General features: G+C 49.9%; 1 protein-coding gene across 2 annotated transcripts in view; it reads left to right on the top strand.

Moving 5' to 3' along the window:
• Positions 1-15,010, top strand: part of MTHFD1L (methylenetetrahydrofolate dehydrogenase (NADP+ dependent) 1 like) — a 196,838-nt gene continuing 181,828 nt past the window's right edge. For both annotated transcript variants that reach the window (XM_060205329.1, XM_016185142.2), the window contains exons 1-4: positions 1-333; positions 10,427-10,511; positions 13,371-13,421; positions 13,526-13,579. In XM_060205329.1, coding sequence (XP_060061312.1) covers positions 125-333; positions 10,427-10,511; positions 13,371-13,421; positions 13,526-13,579 — 399 coding nt within the window. In that variant the 5' untranslated portion in view covers positions 1-124. The remainder of the gene's footprint in view (positions 334-10,426; positions 10,512-13,370; positions 13,422-13,525; positions 13,580-15,010) is intronic.

The following is a 15,010-nucleotide window of genomic DNA, read 5'->3' as shown; positions in this document are numbered from 1 at the left end:
CAGCCCGGGCAGAGAAGGAAGAGCCAGGTCCTTCCTGTAGCTGCTGGTCACCGGCCGGCTCGGAGTCCCCGCGTGGCCGCGCTCCCGGTGCTCGGCCGCTCAGCTCCGCCCGCAGCGCCCCGCCATGCGCGCCCTCCTGCCGCTCGCCCTGCGCCGCCTCGCCCGCCCGCCGCGGCCCCGGGTGGCCTGTCGCGCCTGCAGCGGTGGCGGCGGCGGGGGTGACGGGGGCGGCGGGCAGGGCCTGCGCGGGCGGCGGCGGCTGCAGGACGGCCAGGCCAAGCTCAGCCGCGGCGCGGGCAGCCAGGCGCCCCCGGTGCGGGACTCCATCGTGCGGTGAGTGGCGGCCAGCGCGCGGCTCGGAGCTTGGGGGACGATCGCGGAGCGCTCCGGGAGTGGGGTGTGCGCGCTGCCTGCAGACGGCGGGCTGGGCAGTGGGGCGACCCCTCGCCCCCACCCCTCCCCGGTGCGGGCGCCCCCAGAGTCCCGGGCATCCCCAGCGCGCGGTGCTCCACGTGCGCCACCGCCGGCTCTGATGCAACCGCGCGGGCGCACCCCGGAGGGCGGCGCGGCAGAGGCGGGAACCTGCCGCCGGAGGAAGGAAGGGGCTGGGGGCTGGGGACTGGGGGCTGGGAGCAGGGGTCCCAGCCAGGGTGGGACTGAATGGGGGTGCCTATGTGCGAGGCGTTATTGAGGGTCCGATCTGGGCGCCATCGGTTTGCACTCATCCCCCCCCACCTCCGGGGAGGCGGCCCTAGCAGGGGCGGTGTGAGCCGAGCCCCGCCCTCCCCGGGAGAGACGAAGCCCGCGGGGCCGGGCGGGCGAGATGGGGGCGCCATGAGCCTACTGGGGGCACCCCCGGGGAGGCGGCGGACCTGGGGGGAGGGCAGGGCCGGAGTGCCCCGAAGCTCGGCTGCCCCGGCTACTCTCTGCTCGCCGGACTTTGCTCTCTCTTGAAATCCGCCTTTTTGGAGTTACATAATCGTTTAAAAAAATATTTTTTTTTCGGGGAGGGGGGTTGGCTAGTTAAGTTGGCGCAGTGTCCACCCACCCGGCGAGAAGCAGAAGTCGGGGTGACTCATCGTTGGCTTTGCCACATCTCAGGGCGCACAATAGTCTGCACAGCCTAGTCTCCAAATTTCTCTCCTTGGCGAGGGGGGCGGGGTGGTGTCTATGGGACCCTGCCACCCACCCACACCCCGACACGTTTTCCCCTGTCCTACTTTTCGCCTACCCACCCACACTGGAGATGCCACAGGTTTCTCTCACCCTACTTAAACCCCCCCCCCCCAGTACCCCTCCGAACAATTCTGGGTTCCTGTCTAACTGGAGAACTGTTTGAACTAGAGTCCAGGTGTGGAAAAACCCTTGCCTGCCTCCCTCCCCCCAACCCCAGTTCTAGAATGACTGTCTGTCTGGGCAGAGCTACTCCCTGGCCACCAGTCCACGTCCACACACACACACACACACACACACACACACACACACACACACACACATTTTTATTTAATTTTTTTAGAGAAAAATTGAGATGGAAAGGGAAGACAGAGACCCCTGTAGCACTGCTTCACGAGGTGGGGACCACGGACTTGAACCTGGGTCTTTGAGTATGGCAACGTGTGCTCAGCCGGTGTGCCACCACCTGGTCCCTGCATCTTCTTCCTTTCTCCATTCATTGATTTTTCTTTCAGAGAGAGACATGAGCATAGCTCAGCTCTGATGTAATGTAACTGCCCGAGGTTGAGCTTGGGAACTCGAGCATATAAGGTCAGGTGTCCTTCCGCTGTGCTGTCTCCCTGACTCTGGCCTTCAGTGTCACAGTGCTTTCCTCTTCCTTTTTTTTTTTTTTTTAAATTTTATTTATTAATGAGAAAGAGAGAGAAAGAGCCAGACATCAGTCTGCTACATGTGCTGTCAGGGATTGAACTCAGGACCTCATCCTAGAGAGTCTAGTTCCTTAGCCACTGCGCCACCTCCTGGACCACTCCTCTTCCCTTTCTGAGGCTCTTCTCTGCTTGATGGATGAAGAGCCTTTTGTTTAGCTGGCCTTGGCCTTCCAGCATGTTGGCATTGTATAGAGGCCTGAGGTCACTTCAGGTCATTGCACTATAACTAGTATGACTGTGATCTCTTAATGGACAAATATCTCTGATGGAGAGAGGCGAGGCAACAACCACCCGATGTATTTGCTGGCGGGCTCTGATGGCTGCTTGAGATGTTCTATGTTTAAAATTAATGTATTTATAATTGAATAGGACAGAGAGAATTTGAGAGGGAAGGAGGAGCTAGGGAAGGAAAGAGAGTGGTCCTGGAGGTGACGCAGTGGATAAGTCATTGACCTCTGAAGCGTGAGGTCCCGAGTTTGGCCCCCGGCAGCACATGTGCCAGAGTCATGGCTGGTTCTTTCTCTCTCCTCCTACATTTCTCATTAAAAAGTCAATAAAATCTTTAAAAAACAGAGAGAGAGGGAAAGAGATACCTGCAACACTGCTTTACCACTTGTGAAGCTTCCTCCTCCTGCAGGTGGGGACTGGGGGCTTGAACCTTGGGTCCTTGAGCAAAGTGACCTCTCTGTCTTCTCCTCCTCTCTCGATTTCTCTCTGTCCTATCCAACAACGACGACATCAATAACAACAGTGGAGAAAAAAAGGAATTATATGTGGAGGTCTCTTTTGCCTTTGAAAAGCTGAAATGCAGAACACCCTTTTTTTTTAAAGGAATATATATAATATTTTATTTATTTATTGGATAGAGACAGGGAAATTGAGAGGAAGGGGAAAGAGAGAGGAAGAAAGACAGACACTTGCAGCACTGCTTCACCACTTCTGAAGCTTTCTTCCTGCAGGTGGGGACCAGGGTTTTGAACCTGGGTCCTTAAGCATTATAACATGTGTGTTCAACCAGGTGCTCTGTCACCTAGCCCCATAGAAACCCTTTCTTTTTTGTATTTTATTTATTTTGGATAGAGACAGAGAAAATGAGAGGAAGTGGGGAGGGGAGAGCAGGAGAAAAACAGACATACAGCCCTGCTTCACCGCTCATGAAGCTTCCCTGCTGCACTTGGGGACCAGGGACTTGAACCTGGCTCCTTGTGCACTTAATTGTGTTTACTCTACCAGATGCATCACCACCCGGCCCCAGAACACCCTTTCTTTGGGATTCTGTTTGTTTATCTAGGAGAGAGATGAGAACGAGAACCAGTTCATCACTCTGGCACATGGGATGCCAGGGATTGAACTCAGGACCTCATGCTGGCTAGTCTGGTACTCTGGCCACTGTGCCACCTGTAGTGCCAGGGGAGGCGGAAGCTCCTTAAACAGGCCTAGCATTCAGAGACGTGCTCCTATGGCTCATTCAGAATGGCGCTGGGCCCCAGCTGCTGCCAGCCAGACTCTGGCGTGCATCATCTGGCTGGGAGGGAGGCTGGGCGTAGCGGCCATTCAGTCTCAGCCTTGTGCCCAGTCCACACACAGAATTTCACAGACAGAAACAGCCTGGGGCAGGGAGTGTGTGACTCAGTGGAATGTTTGGTGGGAAGTGAGATTTTGAGCCAACAGCACTGTTAACAGGAGTCTGGGAGAGAGAGCGGGATGGGAATAATGACCAACTGTGAAGCATAGTCCATGTGGTTTATTAAATTAAATTATTATTATTATTGTTATTATTATGTTTTTGGTATTTTTTTACTTATAAAAAGAAACACTGACAAAACCACAGGATAAGAGGGGTACAACTCCACACAATTCCCACCACCAGAACTCTGTATCCCATCCCCTCCCCTGATAAGCTTTCCTATTCTTTATCCCTCTGGGAATATGGACCCAAGGTCATTGTGGGATGCAGAAGGTGGAAGGTCTGGCTTTTGTAACTGCTTTCCCGCTGAACATGGGCGTTGACAGGTCCATCCATACTCCCAGCCTGCCTCTCTCTTTCCCTAGTGGGTGGCGTTCTGGGGAATTGGAGCTCCAGGACACATTGGTGGGATTGTCTGTCTAGGGAAGTCTGGTTGGTATCATGCTAGCATCTGGAACCTGGTGGCACTGCTCAGGTCTGGTTTATTGTGGTGCTGGGAACTGAACCTGGGACTTCAGAGCCTCAGGCATGAGTGTCTCTTTGTATAACCATTGTGATATCTACCCCTACCTATTTTTTTTATTTTTAAATGCTTTTTAAATTTTATTGTTATGGAAGAGAGAAAGACACACACACACACACACACACACACACACACACACACACACACATACACACAGAGGAAGAGAGAGAGAGAGATGATGGAGAAAAAGACCAGAATACTGCTCAGTTCTAGTTTACGGTGCTGCTGGGGATTGAACCTGGGGGGTGCCTGGGAGCCTTAGGCATCATAGCCATTATGCTGTCTCCCCAGCCCAGTCGATGTGATTTACATTTAAATCTTACTTATGTCTTAAGTTATAAAGAATATACCATTTAAGTGATGTGTGACATAGCTTAGATAATGTTTTATCTAAACTAGAAATAATCATTTGGGGCTCACTCCTTATGTCACGTGCCTTACTGTGCCATATACCCACGGGGTGAGCCCAGGCACCACGTGAGATGACCATGAGTAGCACTGGGGGAGCTCCCTGAATGGTGGAGCTGTAGTGGGGTGTCTTCCCCTCCCTCTCTGCCTCTCCCTCTCTGTGTCAGTTGCAGTCATGGGGGAGAGAGAAGAGACCAGGAATTTGTGGTGGTTCAGGAACAAATCTTGATTCACACGGACGCCTCAGAGTTGGGTGAGAGCACTGTTCGGGCCATGTGGAGCTAGCAAAATGGCCACCTCCGCTATGTGCAGCAGCCCTTCTTCAGGTCTGCTGGGGAAGAGAGAAAAGCAAATGGGGCGGAAGCGGAAATACAAGTGGCTTTTATGGGAGGATTCCGGAAGTGGCAAGTTGGGCCGGGATTGGCTAGGAAGGGGGGTGGAGAGAGGCAAAGGGCATGCTGGGAAGGTGTAAGCGTCCTTAGCAACTGTTGCGATGCCCTGAGGGGATAACGTGGTGGAGATCTGTAAATAATGCTTGCATGGAATTATAGTGGTTTGTGGGCTCTGCCAGTGTTCCACCACATCTGCACAATTCCCCAACGTATCTGAATTACAAAGAATGAAAAAAATTGGGGGTCAGGTGGTGGTGCACCTGGTTGAGCGCACATCTTACAATGCACAAGGACCCAGGTTCAAGCCCCCTGTCCCCACCTGCAGGGGGGAAAGATCCACAAGTAGTGAAGCATTGCTTCAGGTTTCTCTATCTCTATTTCCCTCTTTCCCCCCAATTTCTGTCTCTCTCCAATAAATAAGTAAAGATAATTAAAAAAAAACTAAAGAAAAAAGATTAAAAAAGTCACCTAGAGCAATGAACTGATGTACATATAAGACTCCCCAGATTGGCAAAACAGCAATAATAATATAACAAGAATGATGGTCATGATGACTTGATGGAATTGTCACACAGGTTTTTCTCCCTGGGCCAGGGCTGTCTCTGTTTAGAAACACTGGTGCTACCATTTATTTATTTATTGTTTTTTAAGAGGGACAGAGAAGGTGAGGGGGAAAGGGGAGATAGAGGGATAAAGAGTGACACCTGCAGCCCTGCTTCACTACTTACTGAAGCTTCCCAACCCCCACCCTGGAGCTGGGGACTGAGGGCTCAAAGCAGGGTCCTTATGTATGATGATGCTTGCACTCAACCAGGCGTACCACTACCGGGTCCCTTTCTTTCTTTCTTTCTATTTATTTATTTTTATGTATTTATTTTGCCTCCAGTGTCATCACTGGTGCTGGATGCCTGCACTATGAATCCACTGCTCCTGGAGGCTATTTTTTTCCCCTTTTGTTGCCCTTGTTGTTTTTCATTGTTGTGGTTATTATTATTGATTGTTGTTATTGCTATTGCTGTTGGATAGGACAGAGGGAAATGGAGAGAGGAGGGGAAGACAGAAAGAGAGAAAGATAGACACCTGCAGACCTGCTTTCCTGCTCATGAAGCGACCCCCCTGCAGGTGGGGAGCCGGGGGCTGGAACCGGGATCCTTGTGTTGGTCCTTGCGCTTCACGCCATGTGCACTTAACCCGCCCAACCCCCTTTTGTGTTTATTTTTATAAAGATTTGTTGATTTATTGATACATGAAATTGACTAAATCAGCATTACTCTGACTTATGCAGTGCTGGGCCTGAACTCGGGACCTCTTCCTTGAGAGTCCAGTGTTTTATCCATGGTGCTACCTCCTGGGGCCACAGTGCTGCCTTTCAGATCCCTTGTGCCTGTTGCCTCTGTTCAGGCTGCCTCGGCCTGTGATTATTTGAACAGTGAGTCACCCCGAGAAAAACACATTGCACCCGTCACAGGTTGTGGAGTGCTAGCCCGCTTCCTTCCTCTTTTAGTTGATGAGGAGGTTCCAATTTCTCTAGCAGCGGCCCCTTGATTTAATTTAATTTAATGGCCAGCATTTCTGGGAGAATGAACTGCTGCTGGAATGAGTATTTGAGGGTCACAGGAAAACATTGCCATTGTGGGAAAAGCGTCTCTGATGGAAGTACTTATGGTGACTGTAGAAACTCGGTCAGGGGAGTCGGGCGGTAGCGCAGCAGGTTAAGCACACGTGGCATGAAGTGTAAGGACCGGCATAAGGATCCCGGTTCGAGCCACCGGCTCCCCACCTTCAGGGGAGTCACTTCACAGGCGGTGAAGCAGGTCTGCAGGTGTCTATCTTTCTCTCCCCCTCTCTGTCTTCTCCTCCTCTCTCCATTTCTCTCTGTCCTATCCAACAATGACAACATCAGTAACAACAACAACTACAACAATAAAAAAATAACAAGGGCAACAAAAGGGAAAATAAATAAATAGATATATAAAAAAAGAAACTTGGTCAGTTCCGCACATTTACCCACGAAGGGGTGGAATTCGGGGGGCGGGGGGAGGTACTCACTGCATCCAAGTCACCTGGGCTTCCCATGGAAAGCTCACCTTCCTGGGCTGCACCCAGATGTTTGAGTCAGACGTTCTTGGCCCAGAGCCCCTGCTGTCTTCCCACGCTCCCACAGATGAAGGTCGTGCACATTTGCCAAGAACCACTTGGCATCCTCATTCCCATGGCCTCCTGGGATCAGGCAGATGCCAGGACCCAGCAGCCAGCAGCCAGCAACCAGCAACCAGCAGCCAGCAGCCAGCCAGGCCACCAGCACCCTCCTCAAAGACTGTTACGTGAGCACTCAACTACTCATCACCAGACAGAGGAGAATTTTCATCTGTGCTACAAGATGATGCGGGCGCTCTGATGATCTTGTTGATTCCGTGACGTAACTGTTTTGTTGGCAATTAAACGGCTTTCTCCTAAGTGTTGAAACTTAAAGCTCACCCACGAAACGGTTCGCCTTGCCTTGTCTGATGTCCTGTTTTTGAGCCCTGGCACCACATGGGAGCACCATGTGGATAACACTGGGAGAAGCTCCATGGATGGTGGCGTGATGCTGTGGGGGTCCCTCCTCCGTCTTTTCCTCTTACTTTTTTCTTGCTGTCAAAACAACAACAATAATAATAAATAGAGGGACCGGGTAGTGGCATACTTGGTTGAGTATACATGCTACCATGCACTAGGACCTGGGTTTAAGCTCCCTTTCTATCTCCATCGTCCACCTTAGTTTCTCTCTGTCTCTATCCAGTAAATAAAATATTAAAACAAGTAGATAAATTAGAATGGAAAATTGGGTAGGGAAACCACTCAGCAGAAGTGTGGCACATGTGTGAGGTCCTGGGTTCATTTTCTGGCGCTATAAAAAGAAAGAAAATGAAATAAAAGCAAGGAGGTATTGCGCAAGTCACAGCCAGTTGTGTGCTCAGCTGCTGTTTCCCCTAGTCCAGTTCACTGGACAGTATTAAGGTTCATTTGGCTGGATCTGTGAAGCTTTTAAGTTTTCTAAATACTTTATTTTATTATTATTTTTTATATTTATTTATTCCCTTTTGTTGCCCTTATTGTTTTATTATTGTAGTTATTATTGTTTTTGTATTGATGTCATCGCTGTTGGATAGGACAGAAAGAAATGGAGAGAGGTGGGGAAGACAGAGAGGGGGAGAGAAAGACAGACACCTGCAGACCTGCTTCACCACCTCTGAAGCAACTCCCCTGCAGGTGGGGAGCCAGGGGGCTCGAACCGGGATCCTTAGCCGGTCCTTGCACTCTGCGTCATGTGCCCATAACCTGCTGCGCTACTGCTCGACTCCCTTAAATGCTTTATTTTTTAATGAAAGAGTGATTGAATACTGGGAGGGAGGGAGAGAGAAAGACGCCAGAGCACCGCTCACCTCTGGTGTACAGTGGTGCTAGGGACTGAACCAGGGACCTCAGAGCCTTAGACATGAAAGGCTTTTGCAGAACCATATGTTGTCTCTCCATTAGGCTTTGCATCTCTCTCTGGAAACTGGGTGGAGCTGAGCCGGGCTTTTGGGTTCCAGGTGATTTCTTGCAGATGGAATCTGGCCAGTTGGGCACCTCTGCATGTTTGAAAGCTGTTGTCTGCATGAAAGAGCCTGTCCCAGCCAGAAAGCAAAACTTACAAGATGATCTTAACACTGGAACTTGGGTCCTGCCTTTTCTGAGCCTCTTTGTTTTATGTGAGACAGAGAGAAAAACCAACTTCCGGTGTTCATGTGCAAGGGAGGGACACTTCCTGGAGGCAGAGGCAAGGTGGTTTGTGAAGTTTGTTGACTCAGAACACCACAAAAAGAGGGTCTTATTGTCCAGCCCTGGCACCATCCATTCGTTCTCCTCTCTCAGGGGTGCTGAGGAGAAGGCAGCTGGGCTGGAACTTGTAGGAAGTTGAGATGAGACTGGCGGAGCCCACAAGTGAGAGGCTGTAAGGAGCCTTTCCCCAGTATTTCTGCAACAATTACTTTACTGTCCTTAATTCTTCATAACTTGGGGCCCTGAGGTTTATCTCGATGTACTTTTAAAAAATATCCCTATATATTTAACATTTTATTTATTTTGGATTGAGACAGAAATTGAGAGGGAAGAGGGAGATGGTGGGGGGGGTGCAGACACCTGCAGCATTGCTTCCCTGCTCCTGAAGCTTCTCTCCAGAAGGTAGGGAGCCGGGGCTTGAACCCTCATCCTTGTGCATGGTAATGGGCGTGCTCAACTGGGTGGGTGCACCTCTGCCTGACTCTACCCCACTTCTCCCCCCCATTTTATTTGATAGGACAGAGAGAAATTGAGAAGGGAGGGGGAGAGAGAAAGAGCGAGACAGAGAGAGAGGGGAAGATAGACACCTGCAGAACTGCTTTACAGTTTGTGAAGCTTCCTCTTGCAGGTGGGGGCTTGAATCCAGGTCCTTACACATAGTGCTATGTGTGCTTAACTGGGTACACCACCACCTGCCCCTCCCAATCCCCTTCTAGAAAAAAAAAAGTTTACTGGATAGAGACAGAGATGTGGAGAGGGAAAGGAGTGAGACAGAAAGGGAGAGAGACACACCTGCAGCCCTTCTTTACTGCCTGAAGATTTTGCCCCTGCAGGTGAGAGCCGGGGGCATGAATGTACTCCCCCCACCCTGAGATCTGTTTTATTTATCTCATGTGAAGGCGAGAGGGGACAGAGCCCCCCTTTTAGTACATGTGACACTAGGGATCAGATTTGAACCCCAGGCATGCAAAACCTTGCAGTCTGCCAACTGAGCTCTTTCCTACCCGCTGGAGATTATTTGCTTGTTTATTAGTTAATTCATTTATTTGCCGGAATGCTGCTTAGCCCTGGCTTACGGTGATGCTGGGGACTGAACCTGCAGTCTTGGGAAATGATCTTCTCTTACTGTTATATGCAGGTGTCTCTGATTTTGGTGTCTTTCACTTTCCATCTCTCTCTGTTTCTAAGCCTCCATCAAAAGAGAGAAAGGCAGGCAGGAAGGCAGGTGAGCCAGCTAGTGGGACACCTGGTGGGGCGTGCAGTTTATAGTCTAAATCTGCAGTCTCCCGCTGCAAGGGGGAAGCTTTGTGAGTGGTGAAACACTCACAAAGTGTTTGTTGTTGTCTCTCTTTCTCTCTCCCTCTTTACCCTCCCTTCCCCTCTCTCTATTTCTTTGTCTTTATCCAATAATTTAAGTAAGTGATTAAAATCTTAAAGAAAAGGAACAGATATAGGAAGAAAGAAAAAAAGAAAGGAAGAAAGAAGATGGGAATGGTGGCGTCATGCGGGCACTAAGCCCTAGCACTAACTCTGATGGCCAAAACAAAAAAAAAAGCCACATTTTGCTTTGCATTGGCATTTTATCATTTCATTTTCATCCAATTACATCACTTCCTTATACCGGCTAAATAGTTTTCATTCACAGTAAGGAGCCTTTTCAACAGTGTGTCACACCACCCCCTTACCCGTCAGCCAGTAACGTGACTGTGGTTTTTCTGTCTCTGTGCAGAGATGTGATTCAGAATTCCAAGGAAGTTCTGAGCTTGCTGCAAGAGAAGAACCCTGCCTTCAAGCCAGTTCTGGCAATCATTCAGGTAAGCCAGGCAGGGCTTCGAGGCTGCCTTTCCACTTAGAAATTAACTGTGCAGATGGTGGTACACCTAGCAGACTGCACACGTTACCAGGATGGTGGTACACCTAGCAGACTGCACACGTTGCCAGGATGGTGGTACACCTAGCAGACTGCACACGTTGCCAGGATGGTGGTACACCTAGCAGACTGCACACGTTACCAGGATGGTGGTACACCTAGCAGACTGCACATGTTACCAGGATGGTGGTACACCTAGCAGACTGCACACGTTAGTTACCAGGATGGTGGTACACCTAGCAGACTGCGCACATTACCAGGATGGTGGTACACCTAGCAGACTGCACACGTTAGTTACCAGGATGGTGGTACACCTAGGGGACTGCACACGTTACCAGGATGGTGGCACACCTAGCAGACTGCACACGTTACCAGGATGGTGGTACACCTAGCAGACTGCACACGTTACCAGGATGGTGGTACACCTAGCAGACTGCACACTTTACCAGGATGGTGGTACACCTAGCAGACTGCACACGTTACCATGCACACGGACCTGGGTTTGAGTCCCCACTCCCTACCTGCGAGGGACCCCTTTACAAGTGGTGAAGCAGTTCTGCAGGTGTCTCTCTCTGTTGGTCCCCTTGCAATTTCTCTCTGTCCTATTAAATAAATTAAAAAGAAAAATAAATGTGGCCGCCGGGAGCAGTGGATTCACTCTGCTGAAACTAAGCCCCAGTGATAACACTGGTAGCAATTAAAAAAAAAAAAGTAACTGTGTTTGAAATCCCAGCTGGGACCCTTTGTTCTGTCTGGGTTTAGTGGCAGGAAGAGCGAGCTCAGTTGGAAATGTGTCACTGTTCCCTGACACTTTGCTTTTTTTAGGGTGACAGGCTAGGGGCCCCCTCTGCTGAGCATGTCTTCCCTTTTGAGTCCCTTCAGTGTGGAGAGCTTTCCAAGCTCAGGAAGCAGGCCTCCTGGCACCCATGTTGCACAGACCAGGTTCTAGTCCCTGTTGGCTTACGCATGCTGGTCAGGTAGGATTTGCTGGGCACCTAGCAGGAAAAACACCCTGTTCGTTTCTCTGAAACAGAAGCTTGGTGGCCCCTGCCATTTTGGTCCTCTTCACAGCGAGGTCTCTCACAGCCTGCCTACTGCTTGCCAGGTCTGGGAATGCCACATGTCAGAAGCGCTTTGCATTCCACTCACAGCCTTTGGCCAAGCCCTGGGGTTCCCTGGTGAGGTTGGCAGTGCCTACTGCCCTTCTTGACACCGCCACCCACTCAGACAGGTGCAGGGAGGTGACAACGTGAGCCAGTCTGCACTTGAGTGCCTGGATTTAGTGCATCAAAATAGCAACTTCTAATTCCTTCTAGGCTCGGATATACAAGCTGATAGCTCTCTCTGCCCAGGTTGTTGGCATGCTTTGGGCCTAATCCTGCTCTCCTGTAAAGATGAGCCGATGATAAGAGCAGAGAGATGACACTAAGGGGTTGAGGCTCTGTGTACCTGATAGCTGATGGCTTTTCTGCTGAAGGACACGTCACCTGCTCCTGGTTGATTGAGTCCTTGGTTAGAAAGGGAGACACCTGCAGACCTCCTTCACAGCCTGTGAAGCGACTCCCCTGCAGGTGGGGAGCCAGGGGCTCGAACCGGGATCCTTATGCCAGTCCTTGCACTTTGTACCACATGCACTTAACCTGCTGTGCTACCAGTCGACTCTCATGATAGTTCCTTTAAAAAAAAAAAAAAGCTCAAGGACTGGCATAAGGATCCCGGTTCGAGCCCCTGCCACCCCACCTGCAGGGGGGGTCATTTCACAGGTGGTGAAGCAGGTCTGCAGGTGTCTATCTTTCTCTCCCTCCCTCTGTCTTCCCCTCCTCTCTCCATTTCTCTCTGTCCTGTCTAACAACGATGACATTAATAACTACAACAATAAAAAACAGCAAGCGCAACAAAAAGGGAAAATTAATAAATATAAAAAAATTAAAAAGAAAGAAAGAAAAAGTGGTCATAGGAGCAGTGAATTTGTAATCCAAGCACTAAGCCCCAGCGTAAAGAAAGAAAGATTTTAAAGAAGGAAGTTAAAGGTTTTTTTTTTTTTTTTGGATAGGACAAAGAGAAATGGAGAGAGGATGGGAAGACAGAGAGAGGGAGAGAAAGACACCTGCAGACCTGCTTCACTGCTTGTGAAGTGACCTCCCTGTAGGTGGGGAGCTGGGGGGCTCAAACCAGGGTCCTTAATCTGGTGTTTACACTTCATACTATGTGCACTTAACCTAGTTTGCCACCACCTGGACTCAGGAAGTTGAGTTATTTGAAAGCTTCGAGAAATTTGTATGTCAGCGCCACTTAGCAATTAGTTCCTTTATAACAAAAAATTGTATATTTATTGCATAGAGATAGAGAAATTGTGTGCGGTGAGAGGCAGGGGTGGAGAGATAGAAAAGGAAAGAGAAAGAGAGATGCCTGCAGTAGTGCTTCACCTCTTGGGAAGCTTCCCCCCTGCATGTGGGGACCAGTGGCTCGAACCCCCATGGAAACCTGTGCACTCAGCTGGATCGGTTTCCTTTTGTGAGAGTTTCTCCTCAGTTTTCCTTACCAGCTTTGATTTTAGGCATGAAATCAGTTTCTGTGCTGTTTGGGGCCTTTTCAAGTTATTGATTGATTGACTGATTGAGGAAATTGAGGAGGGAAAAAGGGGGTGGAGGAGAAAGAAAGAAAGAACCAGATGCCAGGGAGCGAACTCGGGACCTTGTGCCTGAGAGTCCAGTGCTTTATCCACTGACTGCCGCATCCTCCCAGCCCCTGGACATATTTCTGTATAGTGACGTGTGTCTGTCCCTCTGTCCCCTCTCCCAAGGCCGGCGAGGATAACCTGATGCAGGAAATTAACCAGAAATTGGCAGAAGAGGTGAGGATGGCTGAACTTTATTATTTTTTTTGATAAAATGCTATTAAACTTTGTGATGAAACTTTTGCTCCCAGTGACACAGTCACCTTGTGGTCTTGTTACAGGCCGGCCTGGACATCACTCACATCTGCCTGCCGGCCCAGAGCAGTAAGGATGAGGTAACGTCAGCTGGGCGCTGGGCTGTTTGCTTGTCTGCACTTGTCCTCTTGTGACCCAGTTCACCTGTTAGCATCACTCTGCTGTGCTGGGAGCAGGTGCCACCTTTCCCGGGGACGGGACTCGTAAGGGGGCCAGCAGGGGGACTTTGCTCTTGTCACAGGAGTGAAACAGCGTGGCCGCTGGGACTCCGTGTCACTTGGGTTGTGTTACTCCAGCTGACACAAAGATGTCCCCAGGTTTTACCTATCCTGGTTTTTTCCTGTCCCGACAGGGTGGCTTGGGGACATTCCCTGAGTGAGTTACCTCATCTGTCAGATAAAGGAGTCCAGAAGCTAGGAGGTAGTCTACGCACATGGTGAAACACATGCATTACAGGGCACAAGGACCCAGGTTCAAGCCTCTGCAGTGGGGGGGGGGGGGGGGGGGCTTCACAAATGGTTTCTCTGTCTCTATCTGATAATAAATAAGTAAAAGTATTAAAAATGTAAGATAAAGGAGTCGGAGGGGCTGGGTGGTTGTGCACTTGGTAGAAGGCACATGTGACCATAAGGACCTGGGTTCAAGCCCCAAGTCTCCCACCCGCAGGTTGCAGATGTCTCTGTGTCTCTCTCCCTCTCTTTTCCTACCCTCTCGATTTCTCTCTGTGTCTATTACATATATATATATATATATGTATATATATGGTTCGATGGTCAGCAGTAGTAATTGGGGGCAGTTCATTCATAGCACAGCTTGTGAGAACAATGGCTGACAGGGCTGGAGGTCCCAGAAGTCATGGGTTTAGTCTTCAGCACTGCTATATGTCAGAGCTCAGTGGTGCTCTGTTTCTCTCCCTCGCCCTTCCTCCTCCCCTCCCCTCCCCTCTGTTCCCCTCCCTCCTTTTTCCTTTCCTTTCCTTTCCTTTCCTTTCCTTTCCTTTCCTTTCCTTTCCTTTCCTTTCCTTTCCTTTCCTTTCCTTTCCATTCCTTTCCTTTTCTCTTTTTGTTTAAATTTATTATCTTTGGGGGCCAGGCGGTGGCACACCTGGTTAAGCACACATATTACAGTGCGCAAGGTTGCAGGTTCAAGCCCCTGGTCCCCCCCCCTGCAGGGGGAAAAGCTTTGCGAGTGGTGAAGCAGGGCTGCAGGTGTCTCTCTGTCTCTCTCCCTCACTATCTCTCCCTTCTCTCTCAATTTCTCTCTGTCCCAACCCAATAAAGAAATAAAAATAAGTTAAAAAAAAAGAAAAAAAGAGAAAAATGCTCAAAAAATGAAAAACATTAAAATTTATTATCTTTCTTTGATAGAGACAGCCAGATATCGTGAGGGAAGGGGGAGATAGAGAGGAAGAAAAACAGAGAGACACCTGCAGCACTGCTTCACCATTTGTGAAGCTTTCTTTCCCCTTGCAGTTGGGGACCGGGTGCTCGAACCTTTACAGCATGTACGTT

Source organism: Erinaceus europaeus, chromosome 13 (genome assembly GCF_950295315.1).
Source record: "Erinaceus europaeus chromosome 13, mEriEur2.1, whole genome shotgun sequence".
Classification (NCBI taxonomy): domain Eukaryota; kingdom Metazoa; phylum Chordata; class Mammalia; order Eulipotyphla; family Erinaceidae; genus Erinaceus; species Erinaceus europaeus.
Note: the sequence above shows the minus strand (reverse complement) of the source record. Positions and strands in the feature narration are given on the sequence as shown.